General features: G+C 40.4%; 1 protein-coding gene across 3 annotated transcripts in view; it reads left to right on the top strand.

Moving 5' to 3' along the window:
* HSPBAP1 (HSPB1 associated protein 1) overlaps window positions 1-21,838 on the top strand; it is a 57,174-nt gene that overhangs the window by 10,069 nt on the left and 25,267 nt on the right. For 2 of the 3 annotated variants that reach the window (XM_074966778.1, XM_074966779.1), the window contains exons 2-3: window positions 10,318-10,503; window positions 20,130-20,314. In XM_074966778.1, the coding sequence (XP_074822879.1) occupies window positions 10,318-10,503; window positions 20,130-20,314 (371 nt within the window). The remainder of the gene's footprint in view (window positions 1-10,317; window positions 10,504-20,129; window positions 20,315-21,838) is intronic. The other variant, XM_074966780.1, reaches the window with a different exon arrangement.

Below are 21,838 nucleotides of genomic sequence, written 5' to 3'. Positions count from 1 at the left end.
TTGCTGCTAAATCACTCTCTCACAGCAGTGTAAGTGTGTGTAATTTATGTGCCAAAGGACAAAGGTGTGGATTTGTGGCAGGCAAAGAAAGAAAAAGCACAGCCTCCCCCTTACACCCTCTAAAAAATAAATATTCATTTGTCCAGCGAGTTCTGCAGATCCTCTAAACATTCTGTTTCCCATAACTCTGCTAAGGCCAATAAGCAGAAATCTACAAAGGTTACCAAAAAATCTGTTGAATGCTGTCCTTCTTTAGATCAAATGAGCATGCCCCATATGAAGTCTGGAGCTGTATCCTCTCCTCTGCAACAATGAAAGTGCAGTTTGAGCACAAAGCTGGTTTCTCAGTTAATGACTTGAATCACTTTTCAAGGAAAGAAAAACAAACTAAGTAAGGTGATGTATGGCATCAGGCTTTGCATCAGCATAACTTGCAGACTGATTACTCCCTTTGCTATTAGCAGGATTCTTCAAGGATGCTGTTGGTAGTGAGTGGGGTCTATTTCTTCTCTCTTCTGCTACTCCTCCACTAATAGCAGAGATCAGTGGCAGTTTAATCACTAAACTCTCATTGATGCTCAGAGAAGTCATATCTAAACACGCGTGTACTGTCCTGAAATCTTATCAATATACATTTAAATGCCTCCTATTGCCATAAAATAGTTTGTAGTTTTGCAGACCAGTGTAATCACGTGCAGATTACTGTAACTATTTCAAAAAACAAAACTTACCTTGTGGCTGTAATTGAGAAATTTTTTAATTATAAGCCCCTGCCGAGATCATTACATTTACTTTTGGTTCTGAAGGTTTTAGGATCCTCCCCTTCTTAACCGCCCTCCCCTGATTGCCAAGCACTTAGGAAGATGGAGGTTTGTTGACTTGAGTGGCTTGGCACTTCCAGAGTACTATATTCAAAATACCTGGGGTTGTCCTTTTACTCTCTAATTTTTTTCTCTTTATAAGAAATTAGGATGATAAATTCTTACACATTTGCAAGCAAAACAGTGTGATGGGGGTTATTCTACAAATATTTTCAATAGAACTTATTCTCCTTCCTTTAGAAAATAATTCTAAACCCTTTCAATTAAAGTCCATTATTTAAACAGCAGGGTACATTGGCAGGAGACAACTACTGTTCGCTAATGAATTCTTGTAATTTGCTACATTATTCTACGTTAATGACAGCACATTTAACTTTTTAATGACTATACATTTTAACTTCTGAACAACTTAAATCAAACCCACTTTTCTGCAGATCCCTGCTGTGTTAAACTTTTTATTCCCAAACCCTGCACAGTATTCAGAATAAATTTTAAATCAGAAATTGAGAATTGATCTTTCTCTTGGCAGCACAGAGAGACTGGAAAGTGAATGTCTGAAATCATCACTACCCTTTCACCTCCCCCACAGTATTAAAATCTGGATCCATTGTTGTATATGAAAACACCTCTTGTAAAGGTGATTGGCTTTTCAATTAGCAGATTGTTATTTTGGAACGTAACAGCAATGAAGTGCCATTCCAAACAATACAAAACATCAGTGCCAAATCATATAATTTCTTGCAGTCATTGAATTTGAGTTGAAACTTGACAAAGTACAATTCTTGATTGGCTTCTAAACATGTCTTGTGAAAAGTCAAAAAGTGGGACAAAGTATTCATTCACCTTTTGTGTTGTGAAGATAGAAAAAATTAGTTTGCTAATACTCTTGTCTCTTTTGTAATCAGATTACAGTTGGGCAGTAGAATACCCAATGTTTCCTCTCTTTAAAGGGAACATGCATCTCCACTCTCCGCTTCCCCGTGGGTTGTGGCGTACTATGTCCAAGATGTGTTACTGGCATTTTGTTTCCTTTGTATAAATTTTACTTTTACTTATCAAAGACCAAATTGTGCACTGATTTACACACGATGCAATGTGAGGAGTTTGCACAGAGTATAAATCAGTGTAGAGTTTGGCAATTAGGAATGAGTTTAAGTAAAATTGAAGATAAACCAGAGGTATTAGAGGAAAGGAACTTTTCTTTTTAAAAGCAGCAGGTGGCATATCTTGCGTCAACTGACGTCTTAATAAGTTATTCACAATCATTAAGGCCTTGATCTTACAAGTATATGCTTAACTTTACTCACATGAGCACATGTATTATAGGATTGCGCTTACTTGGAGATAAAGAATAAAAATTTAGAGGAATGACTTGTTTTACTGCATTGAAAATAAGATTTCATGTTAGATACCTGCAGTTCTAAGCAAGAAGTATTTATCCATACCTCACAGCCACACAGTTAATAAAGCAAAAAATTACTACATTCATTTACAACAACTGACATGCATCAGGGAGTATAAAACAATTTAAATGAAGTAGTACATGATTAAGAGAATTTTGCCTCTTTAAACCTGATCTTTTGTCCTGTTTTCACATGACAGAAACGATTATATTTTTGTGTGAAAGCTTAATGTGACATAAATATTATATTAAGTGGTATGATATGACCTGAATATTTAGGAAGTTTTACCTTCTACTTCAAGCCAGGATTTACTGGCTACACTTCTTTGCAGTTGGCTGATAATCATCTCCCTGGATTAGATAGCCTTCTTAACATACTGTATGTGTCATGGTACTGCCCATGAATTCACCTGAAGAATGAAATAATTTGACCTGGGTGAACTTTTTGAAAAATGAATATTCTACTTTGCTTGCTAATTACCAAGAGGCATGAAGAGGACTACACCAGAGACCACCTCCTGGTTAAGAGCTACACAGGAAAGAGCTTGATAAATCCTATCACAGCACCTTTAGATGTGCATTTTTCCTCTTGACAGTGCTGTAGTCAGCCCAGAGGAAGGAAGGAGGTAACAAAAACTTGAAGCAAAAAATCTACCTTCATAGCTCCTGTCAACCCTCATTGCCTACACCTCTTCAGGAAGCCATGGAGGAGATTGGTATAATGCTGCAAAATGATAAACTAAATGAATATAAAAAGAAAAGGAGGACTTGTGGCACCTTAGAGACTAACAAATTTACTTGAGCATAAGCTTTCGTGGCTCACGAAAGTTCACAGTTCTTCTCAAGTCAAGTCAGACAGACATATCCTGAATTTGAATGACTTGTGCACTGGCAGTTTAGAAGCCTTGAAAAAAAAACCCTCAGGTTTCAGAGTGGTAGCCGTGTTAGTCTGTATCAGCAAAAAGAACGAGGAGTACTTGTGGCACCTTAAAGACTAACAAATTTATTTGGGCATAAGCTTTCATGGGCTAAAACCCACTTCATCAGATGCATGCAGTGGAAAATACAGTAGGAAGATAGATAAATACACAGAGAACATGAAAAAAATACGTGTTGCCATACCAACTCTAATAATCAATTAAGGTGGGCTATTGTCAGCAGGAGAGAGAAAAACTTTTGTAGTGATAATCAGGATGGCCCATTTCAAACAGTTGACAAGAAGGTGTGAGTAACAGTAGGGGAAAAATTAGCATAGGGAAATAATCTTTAGTTTGTGTGACCCATCCACTCCCAGTCTTTATTCAAGCCTAATTTAATGGTGTCTAGTTTGCAAATTAATTCCAGTTCTGCAGTTTCTTGTTGGAGTCTGTTTTTGAAGTTTTTTTGATGAAGAATTGCGATTTTTAGGTCTGTAATTGATTGTCCAGGGAGGTTGAAGTGTTCTCCGACTGGTTTTTGAATGTTTAAATTCTTGACATCTGATTTGTATCCGTTCATTCTTTTGTGCAGAGACTGTCCATTTTGGCCAATGTACATGGCAGAGGTGCATTGCTGGCACATGATGGCATATATCACATTGGTAGATGTGCAGGTGAACGAGCCCTTGATGGTGTGACTGATGTGATTAGGTTCTATGATGGTGTCCCTTGAACAGATATGTGGACACAGCTGGCAACGGGCTTTGTTGCAAGGATTGTTTCCTGCGTTAGTGTTTCTGTGGTGTGGTGCGTAGTTGCTGGTGAGTATTTGCTTCAGGTTGGGGGGCTGTCTGTAAGCGAGGACTGGCCTGTCTCCCAAGATCTGTGTGAGTGAGGGATCGTCCTTCAGGATAGGTTGTAGATCCTTGATGATGCGCTGGAGAAGTTTTAGTTGGGGGCTGAAGGTGATGGCTTCAAGATAGTCATATTGGCAGTCAATCCCAGGATCTACCTGGCATCCCTAGATCTCAGTTACTCTTAATCATCATGTTCCCTTCACCTAGACTTGACCACACACCTGTACTTTTCCCATAGTTTACTATACGCCAGTTTTATTACTGTTTAGTGCTATGAAGTGGGAGGACAGCTGCTAACTTTCAGGTGTTTGAGAGTACCAAATCTTTGAAACAAAAGGAACTGCGCGCACACACTTCCAGACTAGAGGATAGTGAGTCATGGAAGCCAAACTTGTGAGGTCATTTTCAGAGGAAATATAAAAATGATTAAGGAAAAGATTATATATTAGGAATTGGGGGGGGGGGGGTTGTACTCAAAGGCTTGCAGTGTGAATGTAGTCACTGGGGAGTACAGAAAACTGAATCAAGACATGTAAAAATTCTTAGTATAAAACCTACTGAAATCCCCTATTTGTCTTCCCAATAAAATTAGCATTCCCTTTTTTACTACTATATACTTTTTAAATTTTTCCAAAAAAATACCATATTTCATATACTATCTCTGCTATTTCTATCATAAGAACAGCCATACTGGGTCAGACGAGTGGTCCATCTAGCCCAATATTCTGTCTTCCAACAGTGGCCTATGCAAGGAGCTTCAGAGGAAGTGAACACAACAGGCAATCACTGAGTGATCCCTCCCCTATCATACACTCCCACCTTCTGGCAGTCAGAGGCTGGGGACACCCAGAGCATGGGGTTGCATCTCTGACCGTCTTGGCTAATAGGTATTGATGGACCTATCCTATCATATATTTTTTTATCTAATCAATTGCAGGCAGATGAAGATGTTTGCCAAAAATATCCTTTACAATTATATTTATAATTGTATAAATTATATATTGTATATATGAAGTTGAAGTAAGGAACAATTAGAACCCTATCAGGGTGGACTTTTGGAAATTTACCTTTAACTTATTTTATTATATTTTAAATTTTGCAATAAAATAAGCCAATATGACTGGAGAAGGTGTGTGATTTTGACATCACAAGAGAAACTAGAGTAATTGAAAGAAGAAAGGATTTTTAGTTGGTCTCTGTTTTTATTTGGCATGAGTACAAACTCTCTATGACTCAAGCCCGAAGCTTTCTAGGAGAAAGTATTTGTTTAGATTTTTAAAATGCACCTTGCTAAAGCACAAAGTATGTATAAATCAGTTTAGAAAAACTCCCAAAATCACAGTTGGCTGAATGGACACTGTAATGAACCTTCCCACCCTTTCAGGGAAAGTCTCTATAAACAGACGGGCTTCTGTAGTACACCCCAACAGTTGAGCACCTTAGCCTATACAATATAACTGCTGTTTCCACATTAAAATGCAATTTTAAAAATTCCTACAAGCAAGAAAACTGCCATAAATTGTTTTTCTTTGGATTTATATAGTTAAAAATGAAACTTTGCAGGCTTTTACTGGCTTTTTAAAATCAGACCAGGCAGAAGAACAGCTGTGTGGTGATAAACTTAGCCTAACTAGGAGTAATTTTATTTTACTGTATGTTTGAAAAGCTGAAAGACAAATACGAGCAGCACAGCTGCCTAGTCATGGAAGGCTAACTCTGCTTTATATCACAATGAATTGCACCAGGAATCAGCAGTTTAGGGTGGTATAATTTTTTAAAAGGTCTCTCCTCCCAAAGTTCTGTCTGTCCCCCCAGCAATGTCTGAGCTTCGCCCTTAATCTTGGACCTAGTGTCACAGCAAAAACATGCTGAGTAGCAATCTGTTAATCATACCAGAAAGCCAGCTTGCTTGTGACCGCACCAGTATCTGCTGTCATGCTCCCAGATGAACACTTTTCCTGAACTTGCTTTTTCCATGTGTATTAATCTATTGCTTGGTAACCCATAGCTGCTTCTTCGTGGTGTAAGGGACAACATATGGCAAGGCATATGGTCCCCATAAGACCTCCATATGCTTGGGTATTAATGTAGTGGAGTGTGTGAGGTTGAAGGCCAGGACTTATCTTCACCTTCTCTCTCTCTCAGCAATGGCATGTCAACTTTTGTTTTTCTTATAAGAGGAGAGCTTATAAAAACCTCCTGAATTAAGAAATAGCAGCCATCTTTAAAAATATTAGTTTTATTTAAAATGAGTGAACGGAGAGGCCTTTGGTTTATTGTTAAAACTTTACATGCTGGAATTTTCGTAAGAGCTAAAGGCAGTTAGGAATTCAACTTTCATTGAGATTTAGGGACTGAACTCCCTTAGTCTCCTTTGATGATTCCAGCCTTAGTGCCTCTGTGGGAGTAGGAACCAGTGCTTCCATAAAATACAAATACTTAATTTATTCCCCTTGCAGGGGGTTGTGAGGTTATTACATGGGGAGTCGTGAGCTGTCAGCCTCCACCCCCAAACCCCACTTCACCTCCAGCATTTATAGTAGTATTAAATATAAAAAATACCTTTTTAATTAATAAGGGGGGGGGGTCGCACTCAGAGGTTTGCTTTGTGAAAGGGGTTACCAATACATAAATTTGAGAACCACTGGTCTAAACTCTACTATAGGGAAAAATGAATAAATTCAATTTCTTCTCAGGTGGATAAAAATCAATGATTTTTTGAAAAATATGATTTTTTATTTAAATTGGATTTTTATTTTGTTAATTACATTATTTTTTTCTTTTTAAAAATAAACCTGTTTAAAATAAAATCTGAATTTAATACAAAATATGATAAGGCTTAAATATATTATAATCTCTTAAAACATTTAAATAAAAAATAAATATGCTGAATCCATTGTTGAGTTAAAGGCTGGTTTCCTATAGAAAGAAAGCATCAGGAGGAAATGGCTAACTTTTGAGGTCTAGATTTATAAATAAGGCACAATAGGTCAGCCTATGTAATTTAGGAGAATGTATCATTTTCAAAAGACTTAGCTGAGTAGGAAGTTAAGCTTCTGTCACTTTCACGTAAGCATATTTGAAAATTTTCCCAGGCTGACCTGAAGTAATCAGTTTAATTCAGTGACAACAGTTAATCCCTCTGTTTAATAAATCATTTACTTGTAAATGTGAAACACATTTTGATAAAAGAAATTAATGTATCCATAACATTTAGCATTGTTTTGTTGAATAAAAATCTATGCTGTTTTGTGGGTTTAATTAAATTTCAGTTACCATCCTAATGCAACTTGGCACATATCATGAGCAAAAAGTTAACTGTCTAGTAAATAATATATCATTCACCATTTTCTAACATATTAAAAATGTACAATTAATAATAATCTGAAAATACTAAGCAATTTAATTGCTTAACTAAATGTGTATAGTTACAGTTTACCCTCCTAGGTAGCAAAATGATGTACCAAATCTAGTGAAAAGGCTCTATTTAGTTGTAAATCAACATGTTTTAATAGTTATATCAACCAATGAAAATGCACTTTTATTTAGAAACTAACTAGAGTACAACTGGAACAGATGAAAATCAGTGATTTCAAGGCTTTCCACTTGTTGATTTAAATTGCTTTGATTTAAATAAATCCATCCTGTTTTTCTTCTTCCTTTTTTAAGACCCCAGTTTCTTGCCAGACATAATTAGCCTTTTCATAGCATTTAGGAATATATTTTTATATTTTTCCAAATATTTATTGATTTTTAAAACTGCTGTGTATGCTGAAGAATTTTCTGTAATGAACATTGTTCTTTCTCTTGGGTGTCTAAACTGAACCTGTGGAAGTCTTGTGTGGCTCACAAAATCAGATCATTGCTTATGTTATTCCACTTCTACATGGTATGAAACCAAATCACATTATCCATTCTACAGCTCATTTGATAAGTGCAAGGGCTCTGGGTTTTTCTAAAATAAATGATGCCATGACTTCTAGAGACAATTCTTAGACTGAGTAAAGAAACTTAACGGAGTTTTCATATGAAGCATAATATATGAGGCAAGGACGCTTTTATATAGGGCTTAATTCTACAAGATACTGAACACTCTGGCCCCAGCCCAGCAGAGCACTTAAGTATATTCTTAACTTTAAGCAAGTAAGCAGTCCCACTGGTTTCAATAGAACTATTCACATGTTTAAGCGCTTTGCTGACTTGGAGCCAGTCTGCTCAGCACTTTGCAAGATTGAGCCCATAGTGCATTTGTGGTTTTCTTGGCTTTGCCAACAGCAGTATAATTTTCAGGGTGGAAAGCTGGCATTTGGTTAATGCTGGTGATCGTGCAGTCTGCACTTTGAATTCAGGTAGCTACATTCTTTGACATCCTGGTTTCCACAGGAAACAATATCTTTGAAATGTTACTTTTCTGTTTTATCAGTCAGATCCACATCAGTTTAGCCACTGCTAATGTCTCCCAAGGACCGGGAACTTTGTCTTTGCTAAACTTTTTTCTTCCCCAAGAAAAACTTACAAAATGAACTTTTATCATTTGTGCAGTTACTATTAATTATTCAGTACCAGTGCCTCTGATGGGATACTTTAACTTCTTACTCCATGGGAAATACAGTAACACAGTACGTGCCTTCATTGCTTATTGGTCAAGTTTTCCATCGGGCATCTTTGTGCTTTCCCTCAGGCCACACCTTGAAAATGGGAATTGCCCTTTGTAAAAATCTCCCAGGCCGCTCCGCTGTCCCCCTTCAAACCTACAAATGCCTTCTAAATGGTTAGGTGTGCTGGGCCTCTTGTTTATTACACGAACCAGACTTGTCTCAGTTACTTTGTGCGTCCCCTGTCTTTTTGCTTTATCTACATGTTGTTTCTTGTTTTATACTGGGGCAGGAATCATCTTTTCAAATATGTGTGTACCATACGTAGCATAATAGGGACCCAGTCTGTGATTGGAACCTCCAGGCACTACACCAGTGAAAGTATTTATTCATTAATTAATAATTGGCTCTTTCATGGCACTGCCATGAACCCAGAGTGAAGGCCGGCATGGCGTGCTGCCCTAGGAGCAGCCTACTAGGGAGACTCACATTCACAATCACCTTCCCAGCCACTCTGAAGAGAGAGTACACTATGTTAGGACTATACCTAGTGCAAGGTACGTCTTCTGATATGCTGGCACAGCTATGCTGCCTAACACACCGGAGGGGCCGGGGGTGTAGAACCAAGACGCCATCCCTTCCCACACACCTGTGGCGATGGGAGAACTACTGGCTCTGCAGATCCTGCTTCCTCTCCCGTACTTGGAGTGGTGGTAGGGGAAATTGGCGCAAGGGAGTAAGGGGCCACTTTATGACATGCTTAGGCACTGTGCAGCATGGGCCATCATTTGGCCCAAAATTATATATATATATATAATTTTAAAAAGGAGGAGGAGGAAATTGGCAGGGTTGGGTGTGACAAAACAAAAGTATTAGTCCTTCTCAATTTTTTGCATTCTGTGGATACAAATTCTGGATGAGTTAATTTTAATATAAGTTAGAATAATGAATTTATAATTTTTATGATCCAAAGATGTAGTCTACTGCCCCAGCACTGTGGAGCTGTTATCTTTTTTTTTTTTTTAAAGAAACTTTCCCTCCAACACATCCCGAAAGGGAAGTTGTTGTAAAACTGCCGAGTTTATAAAAGGTTGCCAACTTTTCAGCTTGACAGTTTCAGTGGGTCATATAAATCTTTCCACAACTAGGGACTAAATTGAAATCTGGGATTAGCATAGTCCTTGGATTGGCACAACTTTTGTCTTTTAAAAACCTGTAGGTGAAAATAATTTAAAATAGATCTATATCTATCTTTTGAGATGTCTGCTGTTGTGATTGCACTGCAAGGAATGTTTAATTCATTGGTTAAAATCAGATGCATTAGGCACTCTGTGTGCCATCTCTGATGGTACACTGCACTTTTCAGAAGGAACCTTGCACAGAAGGAATGTTAGTCATTAAATTAATATTTTCTAAACTTTGGACATTAATCACAAAGCTCTTAATTGTCAGAGTAATTCTAAACCACTGGGCTGCATTCTACATTAGGGAACTGAAAATCATAAATATTTACCAGTGTTTTGTATTCTGGGTGTTAATGTGCCTCTTTAAATTCTAATTTTAGGATAGGGAATGACCTCTCTAGAATTACAATAGAATTTTCATTAAACAAATATAACAAATACATGGAAAAAATCAACCATCGTCGAGGGAGCTATTAATAATTTGTGTTTTTTTCACACAGTGTGAAATAATCTCTCTACAGCTATTTGTTTCTTTCCAAAGGTGAAAACGTGAAACCTTTTACTCCAGAGAAAGCCAAGGAAATTGTGATGTCTCTACAACAACCTGCAGTGTTTTGTAACATGGTTTTCGATTGGCCAGCATTACATTGGAATGCTAAATATCTTTCTGAGGTGTTGGATGGAAAGAAAATACAGTTTAGGATGGGAATGAAGAAAAGGGACACAGGTAGGATTTTAGATGGCATTAGGTTACATTTAGAAATTCTGTTTAATATCCTCCTTAATCCTCTGCAATGCTTTCATGCCAAATGTTCTTTTCACAGTACATTACATATAACAAAGATTGTGGGTGAGAGGAATGAAATGGGAGGTTTGTTTTACCCAGTGATGTCTCATCTTTCTCTCTCACTGGCTCTTTTTTTCCTTTTTAACATTTGGATCAGTAAGTCTAATGGTTAGAGCTGACTTCTGAGAATCATAAATTCTGGTTTCCTTTCCTTGCTCTGTTACATAATTGCTGTGTGGTCATCCTTAAATCACTTAGATGATTTAGATTGTAGATGATGATTTAGATGTTCAGAGGTGCTGAGTATCTGTACTCCTATCCCCATAGGAGTTGCCGGGCTGAGCATATTTGAAAATCATGCCATTAACCAATCTGTTTCTTCATCTGTAAAATGCAGATAATCCTCATCTGTTTTACGGGGAGTTTAATTACTGTTTGTTAAAACATTTTGAGATACTCTGATAAAAGATGCTATAGAAGTACAAAGTGTTAATAAAAGCATTTGTCATAGCCACTCTGAGCTTCAAGACAGCATAGAGCATAGAAACGCAACCTCCCACTTTAAGAATGTGACTTGGGTTAATTGTGGCTTTGCCGAAAGCCCCATGTATACCCTGCCTCAACAGCAGACTGAAAAGTAGATTGTGAGTCAAAGCCACAGCCTGCCTCCTACTTTCTCCCTGCTCAGGGGGTTGGGATATACTTTGCTCCATCCCTACATCTGCTCCAGGGCACACCCCCAGCTCAGAGGTGCAGCTGCACTAGCCATTGTGTTGGAAGGGCAGAACCAAAGCTCTATCCCTGTGTGTGGAGGAGGGGTGGAATGAAGCAGCCTTTTAGAGGCTACTGTCTGTGGTTACATTCGGGTCCAGACAGGACATTATTAAACAGCTCTGAGTCTATCCAGTAGAGGGCAGTGTCACACACACTAGCTAACTAAATAGGAAGATTTATTTATTTATTTAATGAGTCAAAGCAAGACCAGGAAGATAAACGTATGTAACAAGTATAATGAGATACTAACAGCCATGGAATTGACAAAGTATATGTTGGGTTATTGTAGAATACAAGAACTGTCAGATATGTACTACTTAGCATTTTATGTTTTCAAAGCACTTTACAAACAAGAATTAATCTTCACTTCACCCCTTTGACATGTAGACTCGTGGTGAGAGCATTGGACTGATAGGAGACCTGGGTATTAGTCTATTCCTGGCTATGCCACCCACCTGCTGGGTGACCTTCAGCACGTCATTCCCCTGTGCCTCAGTTTCCCCGTGTGTAAAATGGGGATAATGACACTGACTTCATTTGTAAAGCTCTTTAAGATCTTTTGATAAAAAGTGCTATATAAGCAGCCATTATTGTTATCATAGCCATTTCACAGATGGTACCATATTGATACCAATGGAACTAGCACAATACAGGTAATGGCCATTAAGCTCTCCACAATGCTCTGGTAATGTACTTCCACCTTAACATGGAGGAAACACTAATAGGAATGAAAGGGTAATTTAGTCTCAGTGTCTGTCGAATCTTAGGCATTTTTCTTGACGTTGGTAACTAGAGTTCCAGTTGTGAACACCTGTCAAGAATTGGACTGACACCAACTTACTTGATAAGAGTCCTCATATAACAATGACTTTCAGTCATAATGGATTCAAAACAGTTATCGTTTTCATATTTTAAGATAAAAGTCCTCCTATGTCTGGCCCTTCATTGCTGATCCCTGGAGACAGCTGGTCTCTAGGAAATCAGTTTTGTCTTCAGGATCACACCATTAAATGCTAATAGAGGTTGCAAATGTCTTTAAGAAAATGAGTAGAGCCCTCTGGGGTTGTACTGTAGCTAAGTGAGGATCTTGTAACAGAAAGCATTACATTTTAAGAATTTGTTAGATAAGCCACCTAAGAGTCTAAAGTAATATATTTGTGTGTATTATTGCTAGAAATAAGTAGGTTGTTTGCTGTCTTGTGCATTAACATTGTTTTTCTGAGGGGTGTGCTTGGCCCTTTCTTTCCTATCACTGTTATCCAGATCCAGGATCACTTGTCCAGACAAAAATGAGGTGCTGATGGTACGATAGATTCTAGGGAGGAACTGGAGGATATAGCAAAAATTATATTGGCCCCTCTGATTGAGTGTGTTCACCTGCCATTAGTCACCTGAGTTTACAATTTAAGGGTGTTAGATGATTCTAGCCATGGTCAGCATAACAGCCAGGATGGCTTGTTCCATCCAGGCCTGGCTAGGAGGTTGCAAACATTCATTTCGGATATAGATATTGTCTATGTTCATTGCCTCAAGATTAGACTATTGGTATGTGCTCAACCTGGGGTTACACCTGACATCCATTCAGAAGCTGGTTCAAAGTGAGACAAATTGCTTGTTTAAAGGGGGATTTTGTTGCAAGCCAACAGTATTATCACTCTAAACTGCACTAGCTGCCTATTGGTTTCTGGCAGGAGTTTAAGATGGTGATTTTGATCTGTAAAGCCCTAAGTGGCCTGGGACCTGCCTACCTGAGAGACCACCTATTACTTTCTAACACAGTCAAGCTGTAGCTTGTGGAAGCCCTCAAACTGAAACTAATTCAGCATAAAGGAAAGGGAGCTGCTGGCAAGTGCCTGGCTCTGCACTTGCTTTTCCTGTTAGCCAGTAGCCAACTGATCTTCAATGTATATTCCACAGGCCAGATGTGGAGAACAAGCAAGATATCTGTATTGTATGTATGAATACGATAGGTGCCTCAGCTTACCTGCTGATCTTATTCTGTCTGACTACACAAAGTTATATCAAAGAAGGCTGTTAGGAAAAGTCAAGCAGGGAATAAAAACAATGACAAAGATTCATCCAGAGAGAATACCAAGGGTGCTCGAGAGATTATTGATCAGGAAATGCCTACCTGCCTAGCTCTAGCCAGATTAACAGCTTTATTTTCTCAAGGCCAGAGTTTAGGATCAAAGGGACATTAAACCGCCAAAGCCCGCTGCCTAGAGCAGTGGTTCCCAAACTGGGGTTTGCGAACCCCTGGGGGTTTGCGAACCCCTGGGGGTTTGCGAACCCCTGGGGGTTTGCGAACCCCTGGGGGTTTGCGAACCCCTGGGGGTTTGCGAACCCCTGGGGGTTCGCAGAACATTACGGGGGTTCGCCAGGAAAATTTCACTAATGGCAACCAGAGGACCCTGGGAGAGTGGGGCAGGGCAGTTCGGGCTGGCAGCCCGAGCCCTGCCCCGTCAGCGGGGGAGCCAGCAGCCCGAACCCCAGCACTCCACCCGAGGCTGGCAACCCAAGCCCCAGGAAGAGCGGGGCCGGGCAGTTGGGGCTGGCAGCCCGAGCCCCAGCTGCCAGCGGGACCTGCAGCCTGAGCTCAGTGGAGCTCAGTTGACCAGGGCGGTCAATGGGGTCCAGCAGCAGGAGCCGTGCGGAGGAAATTTAAACTTAAATCCCTGGAAATATTCATTTTTAGGAGGGGGTTCATGAGATTTCACAATTTAGTGAAAGGAGTTCGCTGGCTGTTAAAGTTTGGGAACCACTGGCCTAGAGGAAGGTGGGGGGAGCAGGTAGCAGCTGCTGAAGGTTAGTTTCTGACAGGATATGCTTGCGCTGCAATCAGGAGATGTGGTTGCAGCATGTATAGACATACCCAAACTAGCTGCACAGTCTCTCTCTCTCCCAGCCCAGAGATGGAGATAGCTGGACTGAGGGGAGCTTAGCAAAACTTGCAAGGAAAGGATAAAGTTTAGGTGAGACAAAATGCATATAGACTTTCATTGTTTTGACCCTTTTCTCTGCTTGCTACAATACCTTTGGATGAATAAACAATAGGAGAAGAAGCTGGTTTGGGGTCCCGTTAATCAACTGTGGGCCATAGACTCCTAGAGAAAAGTTTTCTTGTAGGCACCAAATAGAGCCGGCCCTATTGTATTACACAGTTGGGAAACAGGGAGCCGCAACACATAGATCCAGTCCAAAAGTAGTTGAATTGTGGGGTTCCAGCCTCAAAAGAGGCGAAAGCCAAGCCTGTCAGCTGAGAGGTGCAGTCAAGAGGGCCTGCGAAGGGAACTGAAATGCATCATGCCCTGTAACCATGACACCATCTGCTAAGGCGCTGGGGGAAGGCTGAGGGCTTGGGTGGTAATGGGATGCCGGATGTGGTGGTCTACTCTTTGGATGTTTACAACCCTGGCTATTTAATTTAATTTTGGTATAGAATCATAGAATATCAGGGTTGGAAGGGACCTCAGGAGGTCATCTAGTCCAACCCCTTGCTCAAAGCAGGACCAATCCCCAACTAAATCATCCCAACCAGGGCTTTGTCAAGCCTGACCTTAAAAATATCTAAGGAAGGAGATTGAGATTGAGTCTTTTCCAGTGTTTGCTTCATTGGGGGGAGGGAAAGCTCAGTGGTTTGAGCATTGGCCTGCTAAACCCAGGGTTGTGAGTTCAATCCTTGAGGTGGCCATTTAGTGATCTGGGGCAAAAATTGGGGATTGGTCCTGCTTTGAGCAGGGGGCTGGACTAGATGACCTCCTGTGGTCCCTTCCGACCCTGATACTCTATGATTCTATGAGATTCCACCACCTCCCTAGGTAATGCATTCCAGTGCTTCACCACCCTCCTAGTGAAAAAGTTTTTCCTGATATCCAACATAAACCTCCCCCACTGCAACTTGAGACCATTACTCCTTGTTCTGTCATCTGCTGCCACTGAGGACAATCTAGATCCATCCTCTTTGGAACCCCGTTTCAGGTAGTTGAAAGCAGCTATCAAATCCCGCCTCATTCTTCTCTTCTGCAGACTAAACAATCCCAGTTCCCTCAGCCTCTCCTCATAAGTCATGTGTTCCAGTCCCCTAATCATTTTTGTTGCCCTCCGCTGGACGCTTTCCAATTTTTCCACATCCTTCTATGTGAGTGTGTGTGTGCTTTGTTATACTGTTAAGTAGTTATTCTCTGCATGGATTGTTATTTTTAAATACTTAAGGTCCCTAGAAGTGTGGATGGATGTTTTGTAGGGTGGCTTTTGTTTTTTTGTGGTTTTTTTTTTTTAACATAAATCAAAATAAATAAAAAGGTGGAGCCATGTATCTTTATTGGAGCCTTCAGGTACTGCATTTTCCATACTTCTACTTAGAGGCCCGGCATTGCAGACACCATCCTTCTGGATGGAACAGCAATTAGCATCATACAGTCAGAGAAATGTAGGGCAGGAAGAGACCACAAGAGGTCTTCAAGTCCACCCCTTTTCACTGAATCAGGATTAAATGTACCTAGACCATCCCTGCTAGGTATTTGTCTAACCGGTTCTTAAAACCCTACAGTGACAGGGTTTGTATAACCTCCTTAGGTAATCCTATTTCAGTGCTTAACTATCCTTATAATTAGGAAGTTTTTCCTAATATTTAACCTAAATGTCCCTTACTACAAATTACAACAATTACTTCTTGTACTACCCTCAATGAACATGGAGAACAATTGATCACTAACCTCTTTATCACAGCCTTTTACATATTTGAAGACTTATCTCCCCTCTCAGCCATCTGTTAATGCCAGTGCTTAAGCAGGTAGGTGAGATGATGTTCTGCACAAACTACTCCATCTTATTAACAAGTTTGAGTTCACAGCACTAGTGCAGGGAACGAGAGATCAGTGACAGGCATCAAACTCAGATATCGTCAATGTACAGCACTGCTAGCCCAGTTTAGAGTTGTTTGGTTTAGTCTAAGAATTATCTCATTTTAAAAATTCTTCAGTCTTCAGTCACTAAATAGTCATAAGCCTGTTCGTATTCTTGCTTTCCAATTCTGATCACTGACAATTGCATGCATGCTGCTGTAGACTTCTGCATTTTTCTAGACTTTCTAAATACTTGTTTTTGTTGTTGTTTATTATTCATTATCCACAGTGCGATAGATGCTGAACCAAACCTAAATTAAACCAAGATCCCTGTCCTGAGGAAGTTACAGCCTAGAAGCAACAGTCTTCAACGGTCTGAAGGACTTACTGTTCATAATTGGAATTTTTCAAATAAAGCTTTGTGTGAAATACATGGAAAGTTAGAAATACCCTTATTTCTTCACTTTAAAATAGTTGCTTCTGTCTTATCTCATAAACAGGCAGTGTCATGAGCACTCTTTGTTCTCATCAAAATAATTCAGATATTGAGCTGCCTTCAATAGTTCTGATACCTTTTATGTAATTTTTACATCAGCCCATCCTTTAGCAAAATGATGTACACTGCATTAATGACTGGATATTTGGAGGCAGCATTCGCCTGCAACACATAGGATGAATCAGAAATAAGATTTTAAGATGGGGCAGGGGAGTTTGTGTCTTCAATGCAGTTCTTGTGCAGGGAAAAGTGATTCCTGGAGGAAGCCCTTATATCGCACCAAGCCAAGTTATATATTGCTAAATACTAAGCTTATCTGACATTCGTAGCTAATAAACTTGAAAATAAGCTGGACGGAGAGCTGCTACCAACACTACTACAGTGGAAAATGACAGGGTGATAGTGAAAGTTTGTAAGGGCTTGTCTTCACTACCGCTGGAGCGCATCTGATGAAGACACTCTGTGCCAACGGGACAGCACTCTCCCACCAGCTCAATTACTCCACCTCAATGAGAGGCGGAAGCTATGTTGGTGGGAGAGCATCTCCTGCTGACAGCTCAGTGTAGACGCTGCTTTAAGTCGATCTAACTTACGATGCTCGGGGGGGGGGTGGCTTTTTCACACCCCAGAGTGATATAAGTTGCATTGATTTAAGTAGTAGTATAGACAAGCCCTACGAGAGCTGTTCACCTGCCCAAAGGAAATCAGAACAAATGTATGAGACTGTATGGGAATTGCCATGATAACAAAAATCAGAGCAATGAGGAATTTCCCCAGAGCTCTTACTATTGTGCAAGAATAAAAGGATTCCCTTATTAAGCAGCTGCGTGCAAGTTGTCCAAGGTTAAATTACTGCTGTTTCATTGCCATTCAGGCAGCCTGTAGTAATTTTTTCCATCAATAATGGTTATAGTACAGTATGTAATCTTTCATTTTACAGTCTGGATGAGTATATCTGAAGCTGGCAGGACTAGCTGTGATGGGAAATGAAGGTCTCTGATAAGCCAAAGGTGATGAGCACTATGGTATAGCAACGTACGCCTTCCCATGTTACTTGACCTTGACCTGAAATAGTGTACCAGAATCTTCCTGGGACACGAGGGCAATGATAGTAAAACCAGTGTTCATGATGATTCTTCTGTGCAGTGAAGACTTAAAATGCTCTGTCTGTAATGGTGCCAAGCTTTATGGTAACAGAACTGGTGATGCTGGTGATTTAAGAGACTCACACAGTTGTTCCAACCCCTGGGTTCTATTTTTTTCCCCATCCTACTTGCTAAGCATTTTCAGACATGCTCAGCATTGGCCTAACTCTGCTCCTGTTGAAGTCAATGATAAAAATCTGCCATTGACTTCAGTGGGAGCAGAGAGAGCCAACGTTGGGAGCTTTGCAAAATCCCACCCAAAGGGGGAAATTCACCCATTAGCACAGAGCCCACTCAAAGGCTTTTGTGCCGGGGGACTGCCATCATACCCCTAGTACAGGGCACATGTTTGAAGGCAGAGTAGCTGTGCAAGGGGACCTGTGCAGTGGGGAGGTGGCTTCCATATCTGCTCTGAATACATTTGTGTGAAGGAAAGAGTTCAGGGCCTCTGACTCCACTGTTACATGAATCCATTGGCTAGGAATCCCAGTGTACAAGGCCTGGCGGTACTGTGGACATTATTTCAAACTAAAGGCTGGAAAAGCAGCCATAGCACAGCTGCACTGCAGCCTACCCCAGATTTGGGATTGGATAACATCCTCTTCAGCAGCTTTTTATTAATACATTCCAAAGCCAGAAGGGACCACTGTGGGCATCTAGTCTGACCTCCTGTATAACACAGGCCATAGAACTTCCCCAAATCAATTCCTACAGCAGATCTTTTGGGAAAATATCCGATCATGATTTTAAAATTATCAGTGATGGGGAATCCACCACAACCCTTGATAAGTTGTTCCAGTGGTTAACTGCTCTCACTGTTAAAAAATGAAACCTTATTTCCTATCTGAATTTGTCTAGCTTCAACTTCCAGCCATTGACTCATGTTATCCCTCTGTTAGATTGAAGACCCCATTATTAAAGGTTTGTTACCCATGTAGCTTAAAGAATGTAATCAAGTCACCCCCTTAACCTTCTCTTTCTTAAGTGACATAAATTGTGGTCCCTGAATCTATCATTATAAGGTATGTTTTCTTATTTAATCATTCTCATGGCTCTCCTCTGAACCCTCTCCAATTTATAAAAATCCTTCTTGAATTGTGGACCCCAGAACTGGACATAGTATTCCAGCAGCGGTCAGGCCAGAGCCAAATACAGAGATATAATAACTTCCCGAACTCCTACTCAAGATCCCCCTGTTTATGCATCCAAGGATTGCTTTAACCCTTTTGGCCACAGCATCATGCTAGGAGCTCAAGTTCAGCTGATTATCCCCCACGAATCGCAAATCTTTACTGACTTGGCCATATGGATTGTCTGTAATAATTAGACTTGATCCACTTATTTATTTTGGTTGCTTCTGTTGTGGTACTTTTCCTCTTGCCACTGTTCTCTGCACATGCAGATCAACACAATAGGATTTTGGGCAGAGGGATGGGTGTATTTGTGCGCTATTTTGAATCAAAATTCAAACCTTTTGCCAGAAGCCCTCCACATGCGGACTAATGATCCCTTTTCGCCTAGCACAATGAAGGCTCCAAGGCATTTATAGCATAGATCTTTGTGGCTGTACTTTATGTCCTGAACAAAGTTTTAAAAATATTTCCCAAACAGAGTTAGATACAGAGCGTTTTTCACTGAATTTCCAAACAGCCATTCTGTCAGCTTCAGTGAATTCAGCCTTGCGAGCTGATTCCCATTTGTGGAAGTACTTTAAATCCTTTTTTTTTTTTTTTTTTTAATACATAAAAATTACCTATCCTGTGTGTATATTCCTGAGGAAAGAATGCTTCCTTCAATTGGGGTAATGGTCCTAGTGAATCTTTTATGGCTGGCAAGATGCTTTATCCATAAGTGCTGAAAAATAATGACAGCCTTTCAGGTGCGTTATTGGACATGTGTAGGGATCCACTATTTGCTGCTTCTGTAAAATGATGCTGATTTAGTTATTCCCTTAGATGAGAGGAGAAAAGTTAGAGTCCAGCTTCATAAATCAAAGAAGCCTCAATAAAGGGAAGGGGGGGGGAACGTGTGAGAGAGAGAACCTTTAAAGAGAGAGACCAATTAAAGGACAGACTGACTGTCAATTGTGTTAAATTAGTTATGAGCTTGGTGATGTGGTCTATTTTCAGTTGTGTTGGGCTGAGGCAACTGAGCTAATTTCACTTTGGATTTTTTATTGCATTTAATCAGTGGGCCGAGCTGAGATGAAGTTATTGTTTCGTCTACTAAAGTGCTTCACCCTATCTCCATTTTTATAGCTCTGTGTTCAATATGCATGTAATGTTATCTTCTCTTATATTGCTCCAGCTCCTCAATTTGAAACCAAGTGCAGTTATGTGGAAGCTACACTTGAAGAGTTTTTGGCCTGGACTTGTGGACAGCCTACTTGTGTCTCTAGACCATTCAGTTGCTATGATTTCTCCAAATATTGGACTTATGCTGACTATAAATATATTGCTATGATATTTGAAGACAAGACGGAAATTTTCAAGGTAAACCGTTAACTTTACCTTCAACTCAGAACTATGCAGGAAAATGTCCTAAAGGTGTTGGTTAATTATTGTAAGTGATTTATTATAGTTTTTTAAATCTGTCTACCTTTTCACTTCTCTATTCCTTTGACCAATTTTTCAGTTTTATTGGCTACTTATTTATTTTGATTTCAGTCTAACAAAAATATTACACCAAAGAGCACGCATCTCAAGCTTGGGGAACTCTTGACATACATTTAAAAGCACAGCACTATCGGAGTTACAAAACAAATTGTCTAAAGCAGCTGTAACTTCTTCCTCCCACCCAACCACACATAATTTTGGGTCTGATCTAGACACCACTGAAGATAATGGGTGTCTGGCTTTCCACTGACTTTTGTGGGCTTTGGATTAGGCCCTTAAATTGCCGTTTATGTGACCTGTACAGCTTAAAACCTCCACTGCTTTCTTTATTTAAGATGTGAGTATGAGGTTTGATTATTCCACTAATATGAGAAACAATTGGCATGCATGATAGTTTACCGACCGAGGCCCTGATGCTGCAGTTGGATCAATGCAGGAAGACCATTACATCTGTGTGCAGCTCTGTTAACTTCAGTAGAGCTCCACTGGCCCAAAGATCCCATCTACACAGATCCAGTTGCAGCTTCAAGACCATAATACAGTTTCACTGCCATTTTGTTCAGCTGCATACTGACTCAGGAGGCACACAGTTCCTCATTAAGTAATTCTTGAAGACCAGTTTTCAGAGTAACAGCCGTGTTAGTATGTATTCGCAAAAAGAAAAGGAGTACTTGTGGCGCCTTAGAAACTAACCAATTTATTTGAGCATAAGCTTTTGTGAGCTACAGCATCCGATGAAGTGAGCTGTAGCTCACGAAAGCTTATGCTCAAATAGATTGGTTAGTCTCTAAGGTGCCACAAGTACTCCTCTTGAAGACCAGTGCACAAGTGTTTGCAGGATTATGCCCTTACTATTCATGAAAGTGCTAAAATACACGAGAGTAGCCCATTCTTGAAAGGATGAGCACGCATCCACGCCAAAGTTTTGGGACACATTGCAAGTTTTCTCCAGGCCCTCTCTGCCTTGCACTCTCTTCTACAGCATGTCAAACACATTGCCAGTGCTTAATAAATAATACAGTACGAGTTGAACTCTAAATGTTGGGGTGTTTACTCTCTGCAAATGTCAGCATGATTCATGAGGGGAATTCTCTCTGGGTAAACAAGATTTGAAGCTCCAGCACCATTTCAGGCTTGCCCAGACTCTACATCAGTGGTTCGCAAAGCAGGTCGCCGCTTGTTCAGGGAAAACCCCTGGCGCGCCAGACCGGTTTGTTTACCTGCCGCGTCTGCAGGTTTGGCTGATCACGGCTCCCACTGGCTGCGGTTCGCCGCTCCAGGCCAGTGGGGGCTGCGGGAAGGGCAGCCAGCACGTCCCTTGGCCCGCACCGCTTCCCGCAGCCCCCATTGGCCTGGAGCGGCGAACCACAACCAGTGGTAGCCGGGATCGGCGGAACCTGC

Source organism: Natator depressus, chromosome 11, assembly GCF_965152275.1.
Source record: "Natator depressus isolate rNatDep1 chromosome 11, rNatDep2.hap1, whole genome shotgun sequence".
Classification (NCBI taxonomy): domain Eukaryota; kingdom Metazoa; phylum Chordata; order Testudines; family Cheloniidae; genus Natator; species Natator depressus.
Note: the sequence above shows the minus strand (reverse complement) of the source record. Positions and strands in the feature narration are given on the sequence as shown.